This window comes from Brachypodium distachyon, chromosome 1 (genome assembly GCF_000005505.3).
Source record: "Brachypodium distachyon strain Bd21 chromosome 1, Brachypodium_distachyon_v3.0, whole genome shotgun sequence".
NCBI classification, from domain to species: domain Eukaryota; kingdom Viridiplantae; phylum Streptophyta; class Magnoliopsida; order Poales; family Poaceae; genus Brachypodium; species Brachypodium distachyon.
The window spans coordinates 65737676-65756598 of NC_016131.3; the positions used below are offsets into that span (position 1 = coordinate 65737676).

General features: G+C 45.4%; 1 protein-coding gene across 1 annotated transcript; it reads right to left on the reverse strand.

The window, feature by feature from the left end:
• Positions 1-4224: 4224 nt before the first annotated feature.
• LOC100832805 (probable tRNA (guanine(26)-N(2))-dimethyltransferase 1) lies at positions 4225-8923 on the reverse strand. Its single transcript, XM_003558194.4, has 12 exons — positions 8672-8923; positions 7977-8270; positions 7753-7840; positions 7548-7669; positions 6877-7016; positions 6722-6794; positions 6363-6451; positions 6136-6241; positions 5822-6034; positions 5115-5309; positions 4925-5002; positions 4225-4827 (listed from the first exon to the last, which is right to left on the reverse strand). Exons 1-12 carry the CDS (start codon positions 8774-8776, stop codon positions 4525-4527), a joined length of 1806 nt encoding a protein of 601 aa, XP_003558242.1. The 5' UTR covers positions 8777-8923; the 3' UTR covers positions 4225-4524.
• Between the last annotated feature and the right edge of the window lie 10000 nt (positions 8924-18923).

The following is an 18923-nucleotide window of genomic DNA, read 5'->3' on the forward strand; positions in this document are numbered from 1 at the left end:
CAAGAGACAAACTGAATCATCTCGCAGAATGTAGCAAAGTCAGGTCAAGAAGATACAGTAGCTAGCAGAAGACGTGCGCTTTCAGGCTTGCTAATTAACTAAACTTGATTTAACCGGGAACTGAAATGGACTCATGCCCGGTCCCCGGCCGCTGATAGGGATGCACGGGCTCTTCACACCCGAGCAGTCGAGCACCCAGCCAGCCCACTGTAACGTTTATTGCGCGATGGGAAGAGATTAGGTGATGTTGGCCGCCAGAAAGAAAAGACAGGGAAAAGGTAGCACGTACGCACGCAGGATCACGGTCTCGCTGCACGAAAATAAAATGATGTAACACTAGCGAGCACGGCAGACGTGGGGATACTGTACAAGCACAACTATTACCGATGTTACCGTGATACCCTCCTCACTTGTTTAAATACACAAGCGGTGGTAGAGCTGGAGCAGCAGAAGGGGGCTAAAGCTCAACTCGAGTGCTCGAACAAACCAACACTGTGTCTCCGTGGCCCCTCCTTCTCCTGTCCAAGGCACAGACAGTCCATGTGCCTGCGCCAAACGCCGATGTGACGCTCCCTATCTTGTCATGCCTGGTAAGAAAGGAGTAGCGACGGTCGAGCAGCGTGGCTCGCATGCTGCTCACCGATTTCTGGAGGAGAATCGATACGCCACTGGAAAAAGAACCATGCCAATCATTTCCTGGCCAATCTGATACGATCGATGCTCACTTGCCAAAGTGATTTTTTTTTTCGATAATGACTTCCCAAAGTGAATGCACCCGTGCAAAGCGTGGGCGTATTTGTTTTTCTCCTGGCATCGTAAGATGTTAAAGGCAGTGGAATCCATACAGCCCCCTCGGCACTATGAGATCGGGGCCTAGCTACCAGTGCCAATGGCTCGTAAAAGGGCTGATCGATCGATTCGATGGCGGGTACTATTGCTACACATGAGGGGCGGAGTCATGATGTTTCTTTTTCCCCATCATGTTGCCGATTGCTAATGGATTCTTCAAGTGGGTGCTTGCTAGATACTCTGTCTATGTCTGTGCTCGCCGGCCGGCGCGACCCAAGGTGCACTTGGAAACGGCGGCATCATTTTTTTTTGGTAACGGGAAAGTCTGTCCCCCCCGTGGCATCAGAATCTTTCCGACGTTCGATAGTTTTCTGGCCAGGGCGCGTGCTAAATCCTGTCGCGCATTGGTTTTGGTTTGACTCGATCGGATTGGCGATCTCCTCGTGTTCGTTTGTTTCACCTGGGCAGAGCTCTGCAACATGTCTCGGTTCTTCTCCTCGGCTGCGTTCTGCATGTGCTACATCAGGGTAGGGAGATATTTAATGGAGTAAGCAGTGTATAGCTCGCAGTAGCAAGTACTGTACCGGCGGGTTTATTTGACTGACCCGCTATTACCGGCAGCAAAGGTCGTCCATGTAACTATTCCGCGCAATGAATAACACGGAAGATGCCACAGCAAGCGGTGAAAATTTATTTAGGTGGGTTCCCGATCCTAACTCACGCACAAGCATGATGGAGCCAGTAGTACTCCGTAGTATCTAACGCCAGAATGCACGGAACCTCAAAACCACCCACATTACTCGCAAAAAATGAGTAAAATAAACAAACGCCCACAGTATGCTGTGTCCAGCTGACAACAAGAACGATCATGCCTGCCATGCTAGCTCTCGACGGAAAATGAGAGAGAAGTCCACACAGCGCAAAACGAGACGAGGAAATCCAGGAGTAGGCAGGCAGGGAGCGAGCAACCGGCGAATGGACCCGACAGGGTTACGTAAATTACTAGGTTTCAGCTTCCATGGCACCGTGCACCAGCTGCCGAAGCGAGAGGGAACCCGACCGCGCGAGATGGAGGGCTGGAGGCGAGCGGGAGCCCCGCGCCACAACCACACGATTAACGAACGTACGCATGCAAATTGCCGCGCGAGTGCGTGCGGCGCGGGCATGCATGCATGCGTGCAACTGAACTGCATGGAGCGGAGGGGAGGAGAGACACCGGCCGGCGGCCACGCTCGATCGCGACGGTAATAATGAGGGGCGAAAAAATAAAAAGGCCGAGAGGTGCTCCAGTATAAGTACGACAGGACAGCACTGTCGACTGTCGTCCCCCCCTTTGTTGCGTTGAGGAGATCGACCGAAGAAGCGGCCGACGCAGCACGCACGAGCGTGTCCTTCATTAAAAAAAACCTCTTCGTTCGCACGCACGGGCGCACGGCCATACATACAGTGTCCTCCTCAGCAGGCTGGCTCGCACCCACTCCCTCTCTCACGTCACCTGAAAACTCCTCCGTGCGCCTCGCGTTTCGTCACACGTACAGGTGGAGCGGCACGGCACGGCCGGCAGGTCTTAGACGTTGGACACGAATTTGATGACCCGTGAGCGCGCGCGCGTGTGGGTGCTTTAAGATCGACGCCGCGCTCCCTGCCGCGGCGGCAGGACAGGATCACAGGAGTAGTAGGATCATGTGCCTTGATGCTGACCGTTGACCTGCCAGTGCCAGCCACGGGGATGGGCTGGATGGAGTCCGGCAAGGACGGAGCAAAGACAAGCCTCAACATCGCACGTGGGGGTGGCGGGCCCGACGGAGCCCCCACCAACCGGACCTGGACCGTCGCTTCCGGACCCCGGCGCCTCACTACGGGGTTGCGGCTGGGACCCCCCGTTGTAGTACCCTGTAGCCCGTTGGGTGGGGTGTCACGTCGCACACGTCGTGTGGCCGCCGGTCACGTAGTAGTATACATACGAGCTCACCCCGCGTGGAATGGAGTCCACGGCGGCGCATGGGGGGGGGGGGGGGGGGGGGGGAGCCGGCCGGGCCACGTGCGGCGGGACCCTGCCAGCTTCTGTTCTGTTCCTGCCACGCTCGGCAGCACGAGTGCACGGCCCGGCTCACGCCTTCAACGGTGACTGGTTTTCTTTCACACCTCGGACCGGAAAATCTGTTTAAATAATTCCAGCGAGCTCGCGCGTCTGGGAAATGATAAATCTGCTGGACAAACAAGCTTCGGATACGCATGTGCACGTGAGGTAGATATAACGTGATGATGTGCAGCCGCGGGCAGCTAGCGCGGTCATAATTGTGGCTACAGAGTGGGTGCTGGTTTTGACTAGGAGGATCTGCGATAGATGACCATGCAATCACCCAGGACTGCACGCACCCACACAACACGGGTGCACGACCAGTTCTTTTATTTTAGAAACTGGGTGCACGACCAGCTCTAGTTCCGTGCACGCAGACGCGCGGCAGGTGACTTGGAGTCTGGGCTTTCCCGTCTGGTTCTAGACATTTGTTTCTGCTGCAGACTTGTAGTCGGCTTTGGACTTTGCCCATGGATGCAATCATGCAATATAGTGCCACCCGGCCCAACATACCTCTGATTTTGTTCTTCTTATTTGTTCGAAAAACAAACAAAATCTAGTTATCTCTGGATACTCGGATAAACATAGCAATGATCTTATTAAACCGATGCTATGCATCAAGGGCCAACACATCAACTTACAGAAGAGAAAGAAAAAGAATTTTCAGAAGCCAGCACAAAGCACGCTGCTCTCAAATAATGCGTTCAACAAACGATCGTCGCCCCACGCCTGCATATTTGTCGCGTTCCTCAGCGGTATTTTCTACCCCTCCGATCTATAATAAGTGTTGGAGATTTAGTGCAAAATTAATATAATGTTGTACTAAATCTCGATCGGAGGCCAAATAGAGTCCTACAACAAATGACAGAAACAAAACGCAGGATGGTGTTAATTACCAGCACCAAAATGGTTACAACTGCAGTGAACCTAAATACGTAATCTCCCCAAAACACCAGCACAAGAACCACCAAACAGACAATCAACAGAGTTGTCATTTACTACGGACCCGATCAGCTACATTTTGCCCTACGTTTTGGCCAATGTTTCATCTAAAGCATCACAATTTAAATATACTTCATAAGAATTTGTAATTGCACGAGAGTGGTACTTCTTGGTAAAGGTTTGGGTATTCAGTAAAGAAAAGTTAAAACGAAATAAGTCCTACTCCATCCGTCCCATATTAAGTGACTCAATTTTTCCCTAATATGAATGTATCTATATTCAAAAAACATCTAGATACATGTAATATTTCGTCGCTTAATATGAGACGGAGGGAGTATTTAGTTAAAAGTTGACTTAAAACCAAAACTTTGCCAAGAAATACCACTTTTGCAACGAGCAAATACCTCCTTGGCTCAGAAAAAACTCCATCACTTTGCCTTTTGACATGATACAGCAACAACAACTGGACGCAGTCGGGATAGAGATAAGCATATCCCATTGTCCCTTCTCTTGTATAATTGCTGTATCTGTCACAACTAATTAAACACTATGGACACAAATACATATAACAATCTCAAGTGAAATTGTCCCGATCAAAATTCGTTGCCAAAAACAGTTCACCAAGAGGTGACAATGATCAGTCAGCTCACAACCATCAAACAATGAGAGCGATATAAAGATTAACAAACAAAAGTTTAACGAGACCATGCCAATCAAGGTTCACCGGCCAGTTCGCCATCTCCAGTTTTTTGGCGTTTGGTTGAAGGTTCCCTCTCTTCATCTGTAACAGTCTCTCCAATATGTGAAGCAGGTTTTTCTGTCAAGACTCCATTTCCATCTTCGTGGCTGATAGCTCCGTTGATAGCTTCTGCCCCTAGCAGAGAGATGTGCTTACTAGTAATCTTCCTACCTGCCCTGACCTTCGGACCCCAATGACTTTCTGGGTTTGGAAGAAACCGCTTGACCTTCTTTGCCTGAGCCTTGCTGAGGGCAGCAACTGCTCGAGAGAAACTTGCCTATCAAAACACAAAATGAAGAGTGAAAAAAAGAAGCAATTTTGTCGTGTGCGGTGAAAAGCACATGGGGGCATTTTAATCACAATAAATAGCATACTTCTAGTTTTGGCGATTTTGAAAGTATTGCCGTGCCTGGAGAGTCACGTGGTTGTTCCTTGATAGGATGATTTTTCACCTGGGTTGAAGTATTCCAAAAGGTTAGGAAGATAAAAGTACCCTATAGGGTACACTACTTGAGTCTATATGCTGAATGAAAGTTATGACCAAAAGTAACAATCAATATTTACCCAGCAGCGCATGATGTCCCAAATAACATCCCAAGGGGCATCCGATTTGAGCCCAAGCGGATTAACGTGGCTGCTTGAAATCTGATATCCAGCATTTATAACTGCAGACCGGAACATAACTGAAGACGGAGATGTGCACTTAACAGTACCAGATATGTTATGGAGACTAAAAAACAATGGAATGTCATGCAATTCCTGCATAATAAGAAAAAGACGAATCAAATTTAAACAGAATATATAATAATTCATCAACTGCATATAATTATTTCTCCACAAAATATGAACCAGACGCAACAACAAATGCTCAGCCATATAGTCTAAATTTCTATAAATCCCACAAATATTGGTTAAACTCACTGCAAATTTACTAGCTACATCTTTTATCAAGGAAAAGGAAAATTACTGACCAGCCAGGAAATGGTCTACTACTTGTAGCTGGAATAACCAATTTACTGGACAGCAAAATTATAGCTTGGGTCTTCAGATATCATTGTTTCTTTATCTTTATGAATCATGATTAATATTTCATTCAAGCATCAGCCTTGCTTACAAACTCTTTGAATTCATAGATCGTGGTTTAATATTCTAAAGAGTATCATCAATCTGGTGAAGATAATAACACTAAGAAACCAGAGATCAGTTTGCATAATCACATGCACATCAACAATAACAGCTTGGGAAAAGAGAGATAACAGCCATGACAATACCTCCGACACAGTAGTTAGAACTGAAGTAATTTTGTTGTATGCAGGATATCTGTCCTTCATTGACCTAACATCTGTCAGTGTAGAAAGTACCCAATCTTGATCATGAATAGGAGCTGACCATATTGGTCCACCCACATTAAATTTCTTTCCACAGTCGCTGCACTCTTGAGGAACAACAGGACCAATACCAGGCGCATACTTTACGCTGTTATTCTTCAGTTCATACAGAAAGATCAATGAAAAGGTAAGCTTCAGACTGGCAAGTAGAATTGAGGAAAAATATACTGAAGGGATGAACGGTACGCAAAACATACCTTAGTAACCGTTCTCCCAAGGCACTGAAGATGGAAAGAATCACAACCAGCACATTGATATACATAAGAAAGTTTGAGGGGAGTATTCTTTATTTCACTTGCAGACCTGCAATTAAATCCAAATATACTGCTGAATCAGAAAATTCACCAAGTTCTTTGACCAAATATTGAAAAGAACAGAGTAAATTACACAGAAGTAAATATAAAGCAAGGCAAAAAATACTCACGTGAATACTCGAACAAAAACACGGACATAGAAATCCATAAACACAGAGAGAACAGGCACAATATATCTCTTGTACCGATTTGCATGGCTCTGGTGTAAAGAGAAAATGGTAAGCAAATCAAGACTTAAGATACATAAAGGATGAGGGAACTAGAGTTGAATTTACGGATCAATCAGCATAAGCTAGTAACTGAATCTAAAATATAGTACCTCAAGAGATATTGAAATTGCGAATTGTTTGATTGGGTAAGAGGTAACATATGTTTAATGATAGCCTTTTACGATAGCTAGTCCACTGATCATGGTTCAGCCTATCAAAGGTTCAGACTGAAAATAACTCAGAATTTGCTCTGTGCGTACCTCAATACTGGCAAGGAGGATTCTCAAAGCCATTTCGTGGCAATACTTGCCTTTGACTGGATAGGAGCCATACCTGTGTAACAGAATAAATTGTTACAACTTAGACAAAGACGTACTCAGATTGAACTTTTTTTTTTCATAAGTGATGCCCATACTTGGAGTAGCAAACTTCTCCATTGGTTCCACACAGAACTGCCAAATCAGTGGCTGTGCACATCAATAACCCACCATCAGCAACGGCTTGTACAGCTGAGTCGAGGAACACAGATGGTGACCCATAGGGGTCAAGATCAACCTAAAAAACAATCAAGAAATGTGAACTTGCAAGAAAGATAATAAAGAGAACAAAACAAATATGGTGTAAGGCTAAATAACATTAATCTGTAAAATTATGGTATCAAACTATCAATCATTTATACTTAATGCGATGATCCAGTGCCATGTTTAAAGATTTATTTTGAGCCTTTGGACCAAGAACAACGTCCACCTAAGATCCTTGCAACATAAATTCCAAATACTCCAAAAGATAGAACCTTGGATTTGGTCCATACTGAATATTCTGCCGAGTAATGCACATAAAATCCAAAAACAGGTGAAGGAAACAAATCCACAAAAAAGGTGTTGGCAAAAATCTCCAGAGACATGACAAAAGGGAGAGTACAACTGTTATAACCTACTAATCAGATGCATGCTTCCAATCAAAGCTATCCAATAAAAAAAGGCTGAATTTATCACGCTGGCATTTCTTATAACACAGAAAATGGTCCCATCTTAGAAAGTCTAGGGGTAAGGTAGAGTTAACTTTGGAAATATTTAGAAGCCTTACCACATCAAATTCTTTTGGATGGGTGAGCATGTAAACTCGAGCATCAGCCAAGTGAGCTTCCACCTTACTAACAGCAGAAGCCCCGTTAAACTTTATGTTCCTCTTGCAAGCTTCAACAGAAGCTGAAGAAAAGAAAACCACATTGAATGCAAGCACAGTAGCATCCATAACTAGAAATGATGAAGTTAGAAAGTTGTGTCGTTACCTTTATCATTGTCGAGAGCAACTACCTTTCCTAATCCATCTACTTCACGAGCATAACGGAGAGACCTCAACCCAGAAGCAGCCAAAGCCTGCATTTGGTTTTGTCCATGCAATTAGATTTCAGGTAGTGTTAATATGAGGACAGAGACTTGATTAGATATCCTTATGGTTCAAACTTCACGCAGAAATAGGTACTGCATCTTTCATGTGTAAGAGATACCTCACCTCAAGAACAATTGGTGCCTTAAGCTCTCTGGTTACTTTCCAGGAAGGTGTCTTTGTTGCTTCTTTTGACGGACCCTCTATTTCATCCGTGGCCTGATTTGGCTCCTTTTCAAGAACAACATCCATTTCATCATGCTGGCTAGTTAAAACAGCTTCTTCATTTACAACGGATGTTTCACTATGATTTCCTTTTTTCTGTGACTTATTCCTTTTGTTCATCTGTGCCTCATGCTCTTCCTTGCGCTTGGAAACAAAGGTCCTTAAAACAGCAATTGACATGTCTCTGTTGTGCACCTAATCAAAGCAGTAAAATTGAACTTACATAACTGTGCATGATGGTTAACTGGAATGATCGCTACATAACTTTATAATGGAATGTGGTTTTCCTTTTAACTTTAAAACAATAGCTAATATCAACCGTGCCTTAGTATCATTTGTCTCTATTTGACCTGATACTATCAACTATCAAAAAATAGTACTTATTCCATAAAGGAAAGCTACATTCCATGGCAACTCAAAGATCCAGAATAGCTACACACCGATCAGGCAGAAGACAGGATGTGACTGTAGTAATATATACAGTGCAAATGTTAAAACCAAAGCCCTGCAATCGCTGTAGCCCACAGGTTAACAAAGGACTTTAATCCCTGATCTAGAACGTATAGAAAACAACAACAAAAAAAGAACGAAGATACCTGAACGGGATTGAAAAACACGGCGTTGCTCTTGAGCATGAGGATCTCAGCCTCGCCTTCCTTCTTGACCTCATAGTCCTCGAGCTTATTCTCCACTTCCCCCATGTCTCCAAGTGATTGGAGAGGACACGAGCGACGGAGGGAGGGGGCTGGGGCGCTCGGCAGCGGGATGGGGAGGGAGGGGTGGCGGCGCTCGCGCGAGGAGAAAGACGGGGTTGGGGCGCTCGGCAGCGAGATGGCCCAGGGCCCAGGGAGGGAAGGTAGAAAGAAAAAAATGAGAGTATGAGACGCATGAAGTATTCTAAAAAAAAAGATGGCTAACGGGCCGGGCCTAGCCCGGAACCAGCCCCCTCAAGCCCGGTCAATATGGAGACCGGTCAGGCCGGCTTGGGCCCAATGAAGCCCGCCTCAGCACATTGGTCAGATCAGTGAAAAAATTGGAAAAAATGTTGGGCTGGGCCAGATTAGATAAAAAATTGAATAAAAATTGGGCTAGGCGAGATCAGAGAAATAAAAGGGGAAAATGGTTAAACTAGGTCAAAACAACAACAAATGATGTACTAAAAGGGGAAAAATGGTGGGTTGGGCCACAATTGAAAAGGTTAATGGGCCAAAAATGAGTAAATCCTGAAAAAATATAAACGGGTCGTGCCGGGCCGGCCCAAGGTGCAAGGGCATTTTCTCTCCTAAATGGTTTTGGTGGTGATGACAACATTTTGTGATATCTAATCATGTGCTAAGCGTCTTGGATTTTATAAGAACTTGGCACAAGACGATGAGTGGACCCTCAAGACGGAAAAAAGCGTAGTGGTGTTAGCGGCTTTTTCGGTTTGATTTGAGTCGTAAGACAGCCGTACTACTATTAAGCGGGAATCCACAAAGAAAAGTAATGGGTGAATCACTTTCACGTACACAAACATATGTTTCGCACCCACTCAAAAGCCTACCCAAATTGAAAGAGAAACAAAAACCAATTTCCATGTTGAACTGTGTTGTGTACTCTGGCTCTACAGGGGCCGGAAGTTCCGCCAAAACTTCCGCCTGAACCTTCGGGTTCTCTCGGTTACTTTCGGGAAAAATGTGGAACTTCCGATCGAGAGCCGGAACTTCCGGCACCTGCATTTTCAGTGCATAACGGTTCGATTTTGGGGACCCCATATAAATACCCCTTCGTCCCCAAACGGGTGTTTTGCCCGAGCTTCAAGCCAAGAACGACCCACTCTCTCAAGAACACCAAAAGTCAATTTCTTCTAGATCTCCCTCCATAGAGCTTCCCCCTTGAGAATTGGAGGAGAAGAGCTAGATCTAGGGTTTCACCAAGTCAAAACGTTGATTTCCCTCGTTTGCTTATTGGATTTCGTTTCTCTTGGGTTTTTGGGAACCCCATATGGAAGCAGTTGCCTCGTGCTCCTCCTTGATGTGACGAGCTCGAGGATTGGATTGGAAGCCTCCAAGCTTTGTGGAGTGGTACCCGGTCAAGTTTGTAAGGGTCCGCCCTTCGCACTCAAGGAACCATTAGTGGAGCTCACCTCACCTTTGTGGTGTTGTGAGAGGAGAGTGAGCCTTTGTGACGTCTCTACCTTTATGGTAGAGCACTCCTTCAAACGGAGACGTACACCTCTCAAAAGGTGTAACTTCTGAGTCAAAACTTCGTCTCACGTGTGGTATAAATTTCACCCCCTTTACATTCTTGCAAGTTATCTTGTTGCTTCGGCTATTGCACTTCGTACTAAGGTTGCATTCACTTTAGAAAATCTAGTGAGCCTCAGGATTAAGTGTTCGTATCTTTCAAAAAAAGGAAAAGAAAGTTAAAATTTGTTAGTCGCCTATTTCACCCCCCTCTAGTCGACCATACCGATTTTTCACAAGGATGAAGCCCAGGCGTGGCACCAGCCCGGTAAGTTTTGTGCCGGGTCTGGCACACTCGGACCAAGCCCGTTGGGCTTTCGGGCTTTTGAAAAAGCCCAGCCTGATGGCCATCCATAGAAGTAGTCTCACAGTTCATGTAAAAATGATCCTCTAGAAAAATCATGTAAAAAGAACATGTTTTTGGGTGTCAAAGCAAAAAAAAAAAGCATTTGAAAACTTTGTTTATTTCCACTTTTTTTAAGCATGGCTCATTAGGCGTTTTTTCTTCGACTTCTTTACAACTAGAATTTGTTATTAGGAAATTGGTCAGAAGAAACCGTTATTTTCCATCTTTGCTGAAACACATTGCCGGATTGTGCATTTGCCTAGTACCATTACATTTGCCTAGTACCATTACAATTGCCAGATTTCCACAACACATCACTTGGCCTAAAACGGAAAGTTTCAGTTTTTCCACGATACCTCCTAATGCTTTTCTTTGTTTTCTTCTCCCCTTGTCCTTTCTCCTCCCGCAGAGTGCAACAGCGTCAACGAAACCTAGCGGGCTGCTATGTTAAACTGTTTTATGAGTTAAACATGTGTTCAATTTGGAATATATGCCTGAATTTTAAACCTATGATTATGCGGACTGTTAAGGTTCGACTTGATGCTAATTGCTAACCAATTTTGTAATCAAATAATGTCCAGAGTTGACACGCGTGCTGTCGTTTGGGGCCAAAATTTAAATTAGGAAAAAAAACCATTCAAAACCATCATTGCCCAAAGCAAAAAACGTCATTCAAAAAGAAAAAAGAGTCAAAATTTATGTTTTGGACTAGCCGGTGTGTTGTGGCAAGTGACCATGACATTGTAATGGTACTGAGTAAAGACGCAGTCCGGCGGTGTGTTTCGGTAAAGGCCAAAAAATAATGGTGTATTGTGGCCAATTTTTCCATTTTGTTTATGTGTTTGTAAAATTTGTCTATTTTCTCGGTTTTTAACCACGGCTCATGAAATGATTTTTTTGAATTTTTTACAACATCGTTTCCAACGCAGATCCAACCAACTTAGCAACGAGCTGGAGCCCTCATGGTGATGCAGTGGAAGAGATCTGTATTGTTTGCACGCAAACGGGATGCAGCTCTTTATTTTTCTGCAAACCTCGTCGAATCGGGTCAACTATTAATATCCTTGCAGTTGACGACCGACTCTTTTAGATACACATGTGCGATATAACGCATCTGACCCTTCGAATTTGGATTCAACATCTTTTTAATCGCGTCCTACACAAGCACCAATTTGATCGGAAAGTCAACCAGGTTAGCTACCACACATTTAAGAATACATGAATGCAAGAAGTACAAACTCACATCAGATGTCGTAATTGTTGCATATAAGTTGTTTGTTATACGGATTAATTCTAAGACAAGTTGATACATCGTTGTTAGATGTGCATTTGTTCAGGCCTTTTGTATTTGTATTTGTGTTTTTGATGAGCAAATTAATTTTACCTGATCATGAGAAGCGGCGGCGACGATTGAGGGTCAAAGTATGCATTTCGAAGGTGTCCAAGAAAAGCACCTTAGGACGTAACGGCGGTGGTAATAAGTTAAGTTGTGGGATCAATATCTGGACGTCATCTTCTCTCCATTGTTCGTTCCTAATCTTAAAACGTGGTCCAGATCCAACAGCTAAACAATCAACTTATCCATAACTAAAAATCAGGCGACTTAGATATAGCAAACCCGATATCTATTTGATCATTTTAGATATTTAAGTATCGAGATGTTTCTGGAAGCAAAAAAATATAATTATATATTTACTCTTGTAAAGACCTAACTTGATAATCCAACTCTATGTGCTTTTTACTTGCGTGAAACATTTGATTAGTATAACCTGCTTGCAGGCATTCCAAATATCAAAGTGGATAAAAAAACAAATTCAACCGTTGAAAATATTTAATGTTAAAGAACGCAACATTATAAAATTATTAAAAGAAATACAAACCAAATGCATTAAAATACATTTTTTGAACCATGGAAGAAATATTTAATTTTATAAGTCTGTTATAAGCAAAAGGCTTAAATCTCATTTGATAGTATCACCGTTGTCGGGTCAGTATCTGGACGTGATTCATACTCCTTCTCTCCATCGTTCGTTCCTAATCTTAAATCACGATCCAAATCCAATGACTAAACAATCAACTTGTTCATAACTAAAATTTAGTAAACTTAGATATAGCAAACCTGATTATCTATTTGAATTTTTTAGGTATGTAACTATGAAGATGTTTTTGGAGGAGAAAAAATAAATTTATATATTTACTCTTATAAAGACCAAGAGAAGTGGTGCACGTTCGTTGTGGAGACGGACTAGTGAGGTGGTGTTTGCGGCGTGTGGAAGACGAGATGCGAATTTGAGATCCACAGTGTTGGGGTGGAAGAACTGCACCGGAGCCGTGAAATTGTGGCGGTGGCCTGCTCGGGGAATACAAACTCTCCGCACCGAATCAAGCTACGGGATTGGCAGTCAAGGCTTACCACAAGCGGTTAATGTAGGTTACGACTGACAAGAGTTGTATCCACAAAAAAAAACGATTGACAAAAGTTTCATGATGCACGATGGCATATTCACTGTTTACCGTATGTCGCACCAATGGCACCTGGGGTGCCACCGTTGCGCGCGCGTGGGTCGCATCGCTGAATTCCCGGGAGGGTCTCGCCCCGAGCGGCAGCGAACAGGCTGCCCGGCGGAAATATTCCCGCCTGGACACCTCCCGGGAAGTCACTTGCCAGAAGGAGAGGTTCCCGGGCGCAGGCCCCCGCCGTAAGGGCGGGGCCGAGCGGGCAGAGCAGCGGCGTCACGTGGGCGTGCGCCAGACGCCTCAGTATGCAGACTTGCTAGAGCAAGGAGTGAAGCGCACGGCGCATTAAATGAGCCGACAGGAGGGAAGTTACCCGTCTAGTCAGGCAAACAGTGGCTGTCCAATCCTACTTGTTAAGCTCTAGACCCCTAGCAGCAGAGTTGGCATTCATGCATGCATACCAGCGCGGCGAGGAGGAGTTGCCCTAGCTCCTTGCTCGCCACTTGTAAACCATGCACCGTGGCACCTGTGGTATCCCGTTGGCTATAAAAGGAGGACCCCCGCCCACGGTCAAAGGGTTGAGTTCAGTTCCGGTTCCAGTTCAGTCTAGTGTTGATTTCAGTGGTAGCCCAAAGTAGGAAAAGAAAACACTTAGCCAAAAATAGATCGTCCCGGGGCTTTTTCCGGCAACCCGGTAAACAGCTGATTACTCGGTAATATAAGCTCAGACAAGCAGGACGTAGGGTTTTACACCGCAAGGTGGCCCGAACCTGGCTAAAAAGCGTGTGCATGTGCCCGTGAGTAGTGTCTAGGGTGTCTTTTTGCGCTTTGCATTGGTCCCGCCGGCAATCGCCGGAGCGATCCCCGTAGCCCACTGCCTTACCTAAAAAGGGGTGTCGGCGCACCCTCGGTGTCGGAGCCCCGTGCGACGACACCGTATCTTTATACGACGATAAAATAACATGTTTTATTTTAAGCTGACCTTATATATGATATATGTTAGCACTAAACGTTTTGGTGTACAAAGGCTCTTAGTTGAATTTCCGTTAGCACTGAATTTCTCTAGTGTATAAAGACAGTAAGATTGACTTTAGTTGAATCTCGATTCTTAACACCGAGAGTCAAATTTTCCGCTCTCTTAATCACACCAGTAATTTTCAAATACCAGTCGACTTCTAGACGCTAACGAAGACCATGAATTGGTAATGATATTTCTAATATCATACTCCTTCCGATTCATAAAAAGTGTCTTCCATTTAGTACAAAATTTGTAATAACTTAGTAAAAAATGGGCAATACTTTTTATGTATGGGAGGGAGTATTTTTAAAAGAAATCTACATTTTAGCACGTCGAGACTCAAGAGTTAGTACGAATAGCAGGAATGTTTGTGCAATGCTATGGAGTCATAAGACAATTAGATATAGAGTCCTCACAAAAAATGGAGAAAAGAAAAATCAATAGACACTGATTAAATAGTTTTTTTTTAATTGAACACCTTGGTCAAGCATGATGCACATGTGTCATGGTAAGCATCAATTTTTCTCTTTGTCCCCACTCTCTGATGGAGGAAAATAACATTAGAATGGTTTCAAGCGAAACCATAACAGATTTTGTAGAACTGGCTTGCATATCTGCAATTGGCGTGTTTCACACTCAAAATTTTCATAGCAAATTTCTAAATGCCGAGACAATACTATATTCTAACATGTTACTTATTCCTTAGACAAGAAGATATCGAACTTCTGATGCCAAGATTTCATGGCCACTCAAGGTACACGTGTTTTTATGCACAATACACACACACATCTAATGGCAAGATTTGATGGCTACTCAAGGTACACTGAGAAAAAGACACTACTACAAAACGGTCTATATGTAACGGCACATCAGTAACGGGTCTAGCGCGACCGTTACTGATGAACAGAGCGGGGTCTCCCCGTCCCCGCCCAGCCATACATCAGTGGTGGTCGCCTCGCGCGACCGCCACTGATGAACCATCATACCTCGCGAGAGACAAGAGACGACCGCCACTGATGAACCACGCATCAGTAACGGTCGTCCTAACGCGACCGTTACTGATGTACCCACTATTATCAGTAACGGTCGCCCAAGTCCTGACCGCCACTGATGATCGTTGCGGTTCAAATATGCCGGCCAGAGCCGAGCTGGTCGCGTTGCGCGTCGTAACGGACCAGCTGCGGCCCCTTCTCCTTCCGCGACGGTGAACCGCTGCCCGAAGCCGCCATTGCCGCCGGCGAGCCCACCAGGTAGCGCCTCCTCCCTCTCCTTCGTCCTCTCTCCCCCCCGCGCCGGCGGCCACCATCTCCATGGCCGGCGAGCTCCATTTTTGGAGCTCTGGCAGCCGGCGAGCTCCGATCTTCGAGCCCGAAGCTTCCCTCTTCCTTGCGAGCTCTCTCTCCCTCCCGATCTATCTCGCCGGCCTCCAATTTCTCTCCGAAGTTCCCCAATTTCAAATTTTTGAGCTCCGGCCGCCGGCCAAAATGCGGCCTCCTCCTCGTCGCCCGGAGCTTCCCTCTCCCTGGCAAGCTCTCTCTCCCTCCCGATCTTTCTCGCCGGCCTCCAATTTATCTCCAATTGTCTCTAATTTCAAATTTTTAGTTAGCCCCGGTTAATTAACACCTTAATCCTCTTGTTAATGATTAGGCCGGCTAACTATTTTGCTTTGTGTTTTCTTGTGTATTGTGTTGTAGATCGAAGGACCGTTCTTGAATGTACGCCAAGGAAAGAATCAATGCTCGATGGATAACCGAATGGACGGTCTTTTTTAGAGTCGCGAAAGGTGATATGGAACGAAAATGACTTGTGATGATGCGTTGTCCATGTCGCAAATGTGGAAACACATGCATGATGAAGCCTGAAGATGTTCAGATGCACGTGCTGGCATCGGGTTTTGTGGAAGGTTATTCTCGCTGGATTTGTCACGGGGAGGATGCGGTTGATGTCGGTAGGGGTAGCGAAGATGATGATGTCCTGCGGTATGATCTGGCGAATGATTCCGAGGAAGAAACAAGGGTCGATGAGGAGGCTAATGTGGAAGGTAAAGGAGCTCCACGTGGCAGGATTGCCGAAATGCTAGATGACCCGTACCTACGGGACCAGCTGGAGGATCCCGAAGATGAGGCAGCATCTGCTTAGTTCAAAAAATTGTTGAAGGACGCAAACACACCCTTGTATGATGGAGCTGGCGAAGAAAACAACGTGCTCGAAGTGACGCACGAAATTTTGAGGCTGAAGGCAACATCATGCTGGTCAGACAAGTGATTCACGGACTTGTTGAGTTACCTTGCTTCGGTTTTTTCACAGCCAAACAAGTTGCCCAAGAGCACATACGAGGCGAAGAAGATTACATGCCTGCTTGGATTAGATTGCGTGAAACATCATTCATGTCCAAACGACTGCATGATATACATTGGAGAGTACGAGAACCATGAGAGCTGCCACATATGCGGTGCATCGAGATACAAGAAGAAAAACGCCAGAGGTGGCGAAGACGATGGGAAAGAAGTGATGAAGGGCAGGCCGGCAAAGACTGTCTGGTATCTTACGGCAGGTGGCCGAGTTGAGCGTTGGATGCAGAACGTTAAGGATGCGAGGTATCTCGTCTATTAAGATCCGGCGGAGGCTGCATTCGATCCTGACGGGCACTACCGTGTGGAGGAAGCTGGGGTCCTAAGACACCCTGCCGATGGGACTCAGTGGAGGAACTTCGACACGGCATTTTTAGATTTCGGGGCAGAGCCCAGAAATCTGAATCTTGGTCTCAGCACTGACGGGATAAATCCTTTCGAAAACATGAACAACAAGCACAACACATGGCTATGATCTTGTTTGTCTACAACCTTCCTCCATGGTTAATCATGAATAGAAAATACATCCACATGTGCATGCTCATACAGGGTCCAAAGCAGCCGGGAGCTGACCTAAATGTGTATCTGCAGCTAGTAAAGGATGAGCTGAAGCAGCATTGGAACCCTGGCAGAGTGGTTTGGGATGCAAACAGGAGGGAATACTTCACCATGAAAGCAACTCTTCTGTCATGCGTGCATGACTACCCCGCGAATGGAAATACTTCATGGAAGGTGACACATGGCTACAAGGCCTGTACAAAGTGCGGGGAAAACACGACATCGGAAAAGTTACCCGCTTCATCCAAAATTGTTTACATGGGCCACCGAAAGTGGTTGGATGCTAAAGACCCTTGGAGGGATGACAAGGAAAGGTTCAATGGGAAGACGGAGCACGGGACAGCGTCGAAGGAGAAGTCTGGTATGCAAATCCTTGAAATTGTGAACGATTTTGAAGTTGTCCCCGGAAAGATTGCTGCGAAGAAATATAAGGAACCTGAAGGCATTGTGTGGAAAAGGAGGTCCGTAATCTGGGACCTGGAGTACCGGGCACATTTAAAATGCCGCCAAAGCATAGATGTCATGCACGTGGGGAAAAATGTATGCGACAACGTGCTGGGGTTGCTGATGAACATTCCAGAGGAGACGAAAGATGGACCCAATGCACGGAAAGACCTGGAACTTATGTCTATCAGAAAAGAGTTGTGGGGCAAAGATCAAGTGTCGGCAACCGACAAAAATGGTTTCGTGACGGTGACCACGCGATGTCGTCTTGCATGTTACAACCTGTACAAAGACGAGTTGCATAGGATGTGCCAGTGCCTGCAGGGCATTAAAGTCCCATCGAACTACTCGTCGAGCATCAAGCATCTAGTTGACATGAAGAGTCACAAGCTATCTGGCATGAAGTCTCACGACAACCATGTCACACTCACTCAGTTACTTCCAGTTGCAATCAGAGGTATCATGAAGCCGCACGTAAGGGAGACAATCATGAAGCTTTCTGACTTCTTTGACAGCATCTCGCAGAAGTCAATCACCGTTAGACGATGCCAGATATTGAAGGATAGTATGATACAGATTCTGTGCGAGCTCGAGATGTTCTTCCCTCCATCATTCTTCAATATCATGGTCCATCTAATGATCCACATATGCGATGAGATCTTGTCCCTAGGGCCCTCGTTCCTGCATAACATGTATGGTTCTGAACGATACAACGGGGTTCTGAAGCGCTACGTTCATAACAGATCGCGTCCGAAAGGTAGCATCGTGGAAGGCTTTAGGGCAGAAGAGTGCATCTAGTTCTGCACGGATTGGTTGGCCGATGAGAAATCAATAGGTGTTTCCGATTCACGGCACAAGGCAAGCTCGATGGCGAAGGTGGCCTTAGACATACATTCCTTAATGTCTATGGAAGAGGAAGGGAGGCTGACTTTGAAAGAGCACATTTGGTTGTGTTGCAAACTGTCGATTGCTGCCGGTCTTATCAGGAAATGCACATGGAACAACTGCGAAATGAAAACCCTAAAAGAGGAGAAGTCTTGATCCACTGGGAGCATAATAAAATTATTGGTACGGCAGGGAGACGACCAATGTATTAGAAGAGACGGTTGCATGTTTGTCACGGGAATCTGCTTACCACGTCTCTACTTGGCAATCATATGCGATCAACGGCTATAACTTCTACACTGCATCTCAGGACCGTAAAAGCACGTATCAAAATAGTGGTGTAATCATGACTTCTGAGACCGCGACCGATGACAACAGCAAAACCAAAGCGTTCTTCAGCGTTATCGAGGAGATCTGGGAATTGGAGTACTCGATCACAAAGATCCAATGTTCCGTGTAAGATGGACCAAAGGTGACAAAGAAGAAAGTCACAGGTTCACGACGATGGTGCTACCTCCTGAGATCCCTCGTGAACAAGTTGACGTGAGAAAAATCCCGGCAAGA

Excerpts from the sequence above, each read along its gene's own strand:
- LOC100832805 (XM_003558194.4), bottom strand. The coding sequence starts at position 8,776 with ATGGGGGAAGTGGAGAATAAGCTCGAGGACTATGAGGTCAAGAAGGAA. Across the intron at positions 8,271-8,671 it reads TGTTTTTCAATCCCGTTCAG|GTGCACAACAGAGACATGTC; the intron begins GTATCTTCGTTC and ends TGCTTTGATTAG. Across the intron at positions 7,670-7,752 it reads TGCTCTCGACAATGATAAAG|CTTCTGTTGAAGCTTGCAAG; the intron begins GTAACGACACAA and ends TCTTTTCTTCAG.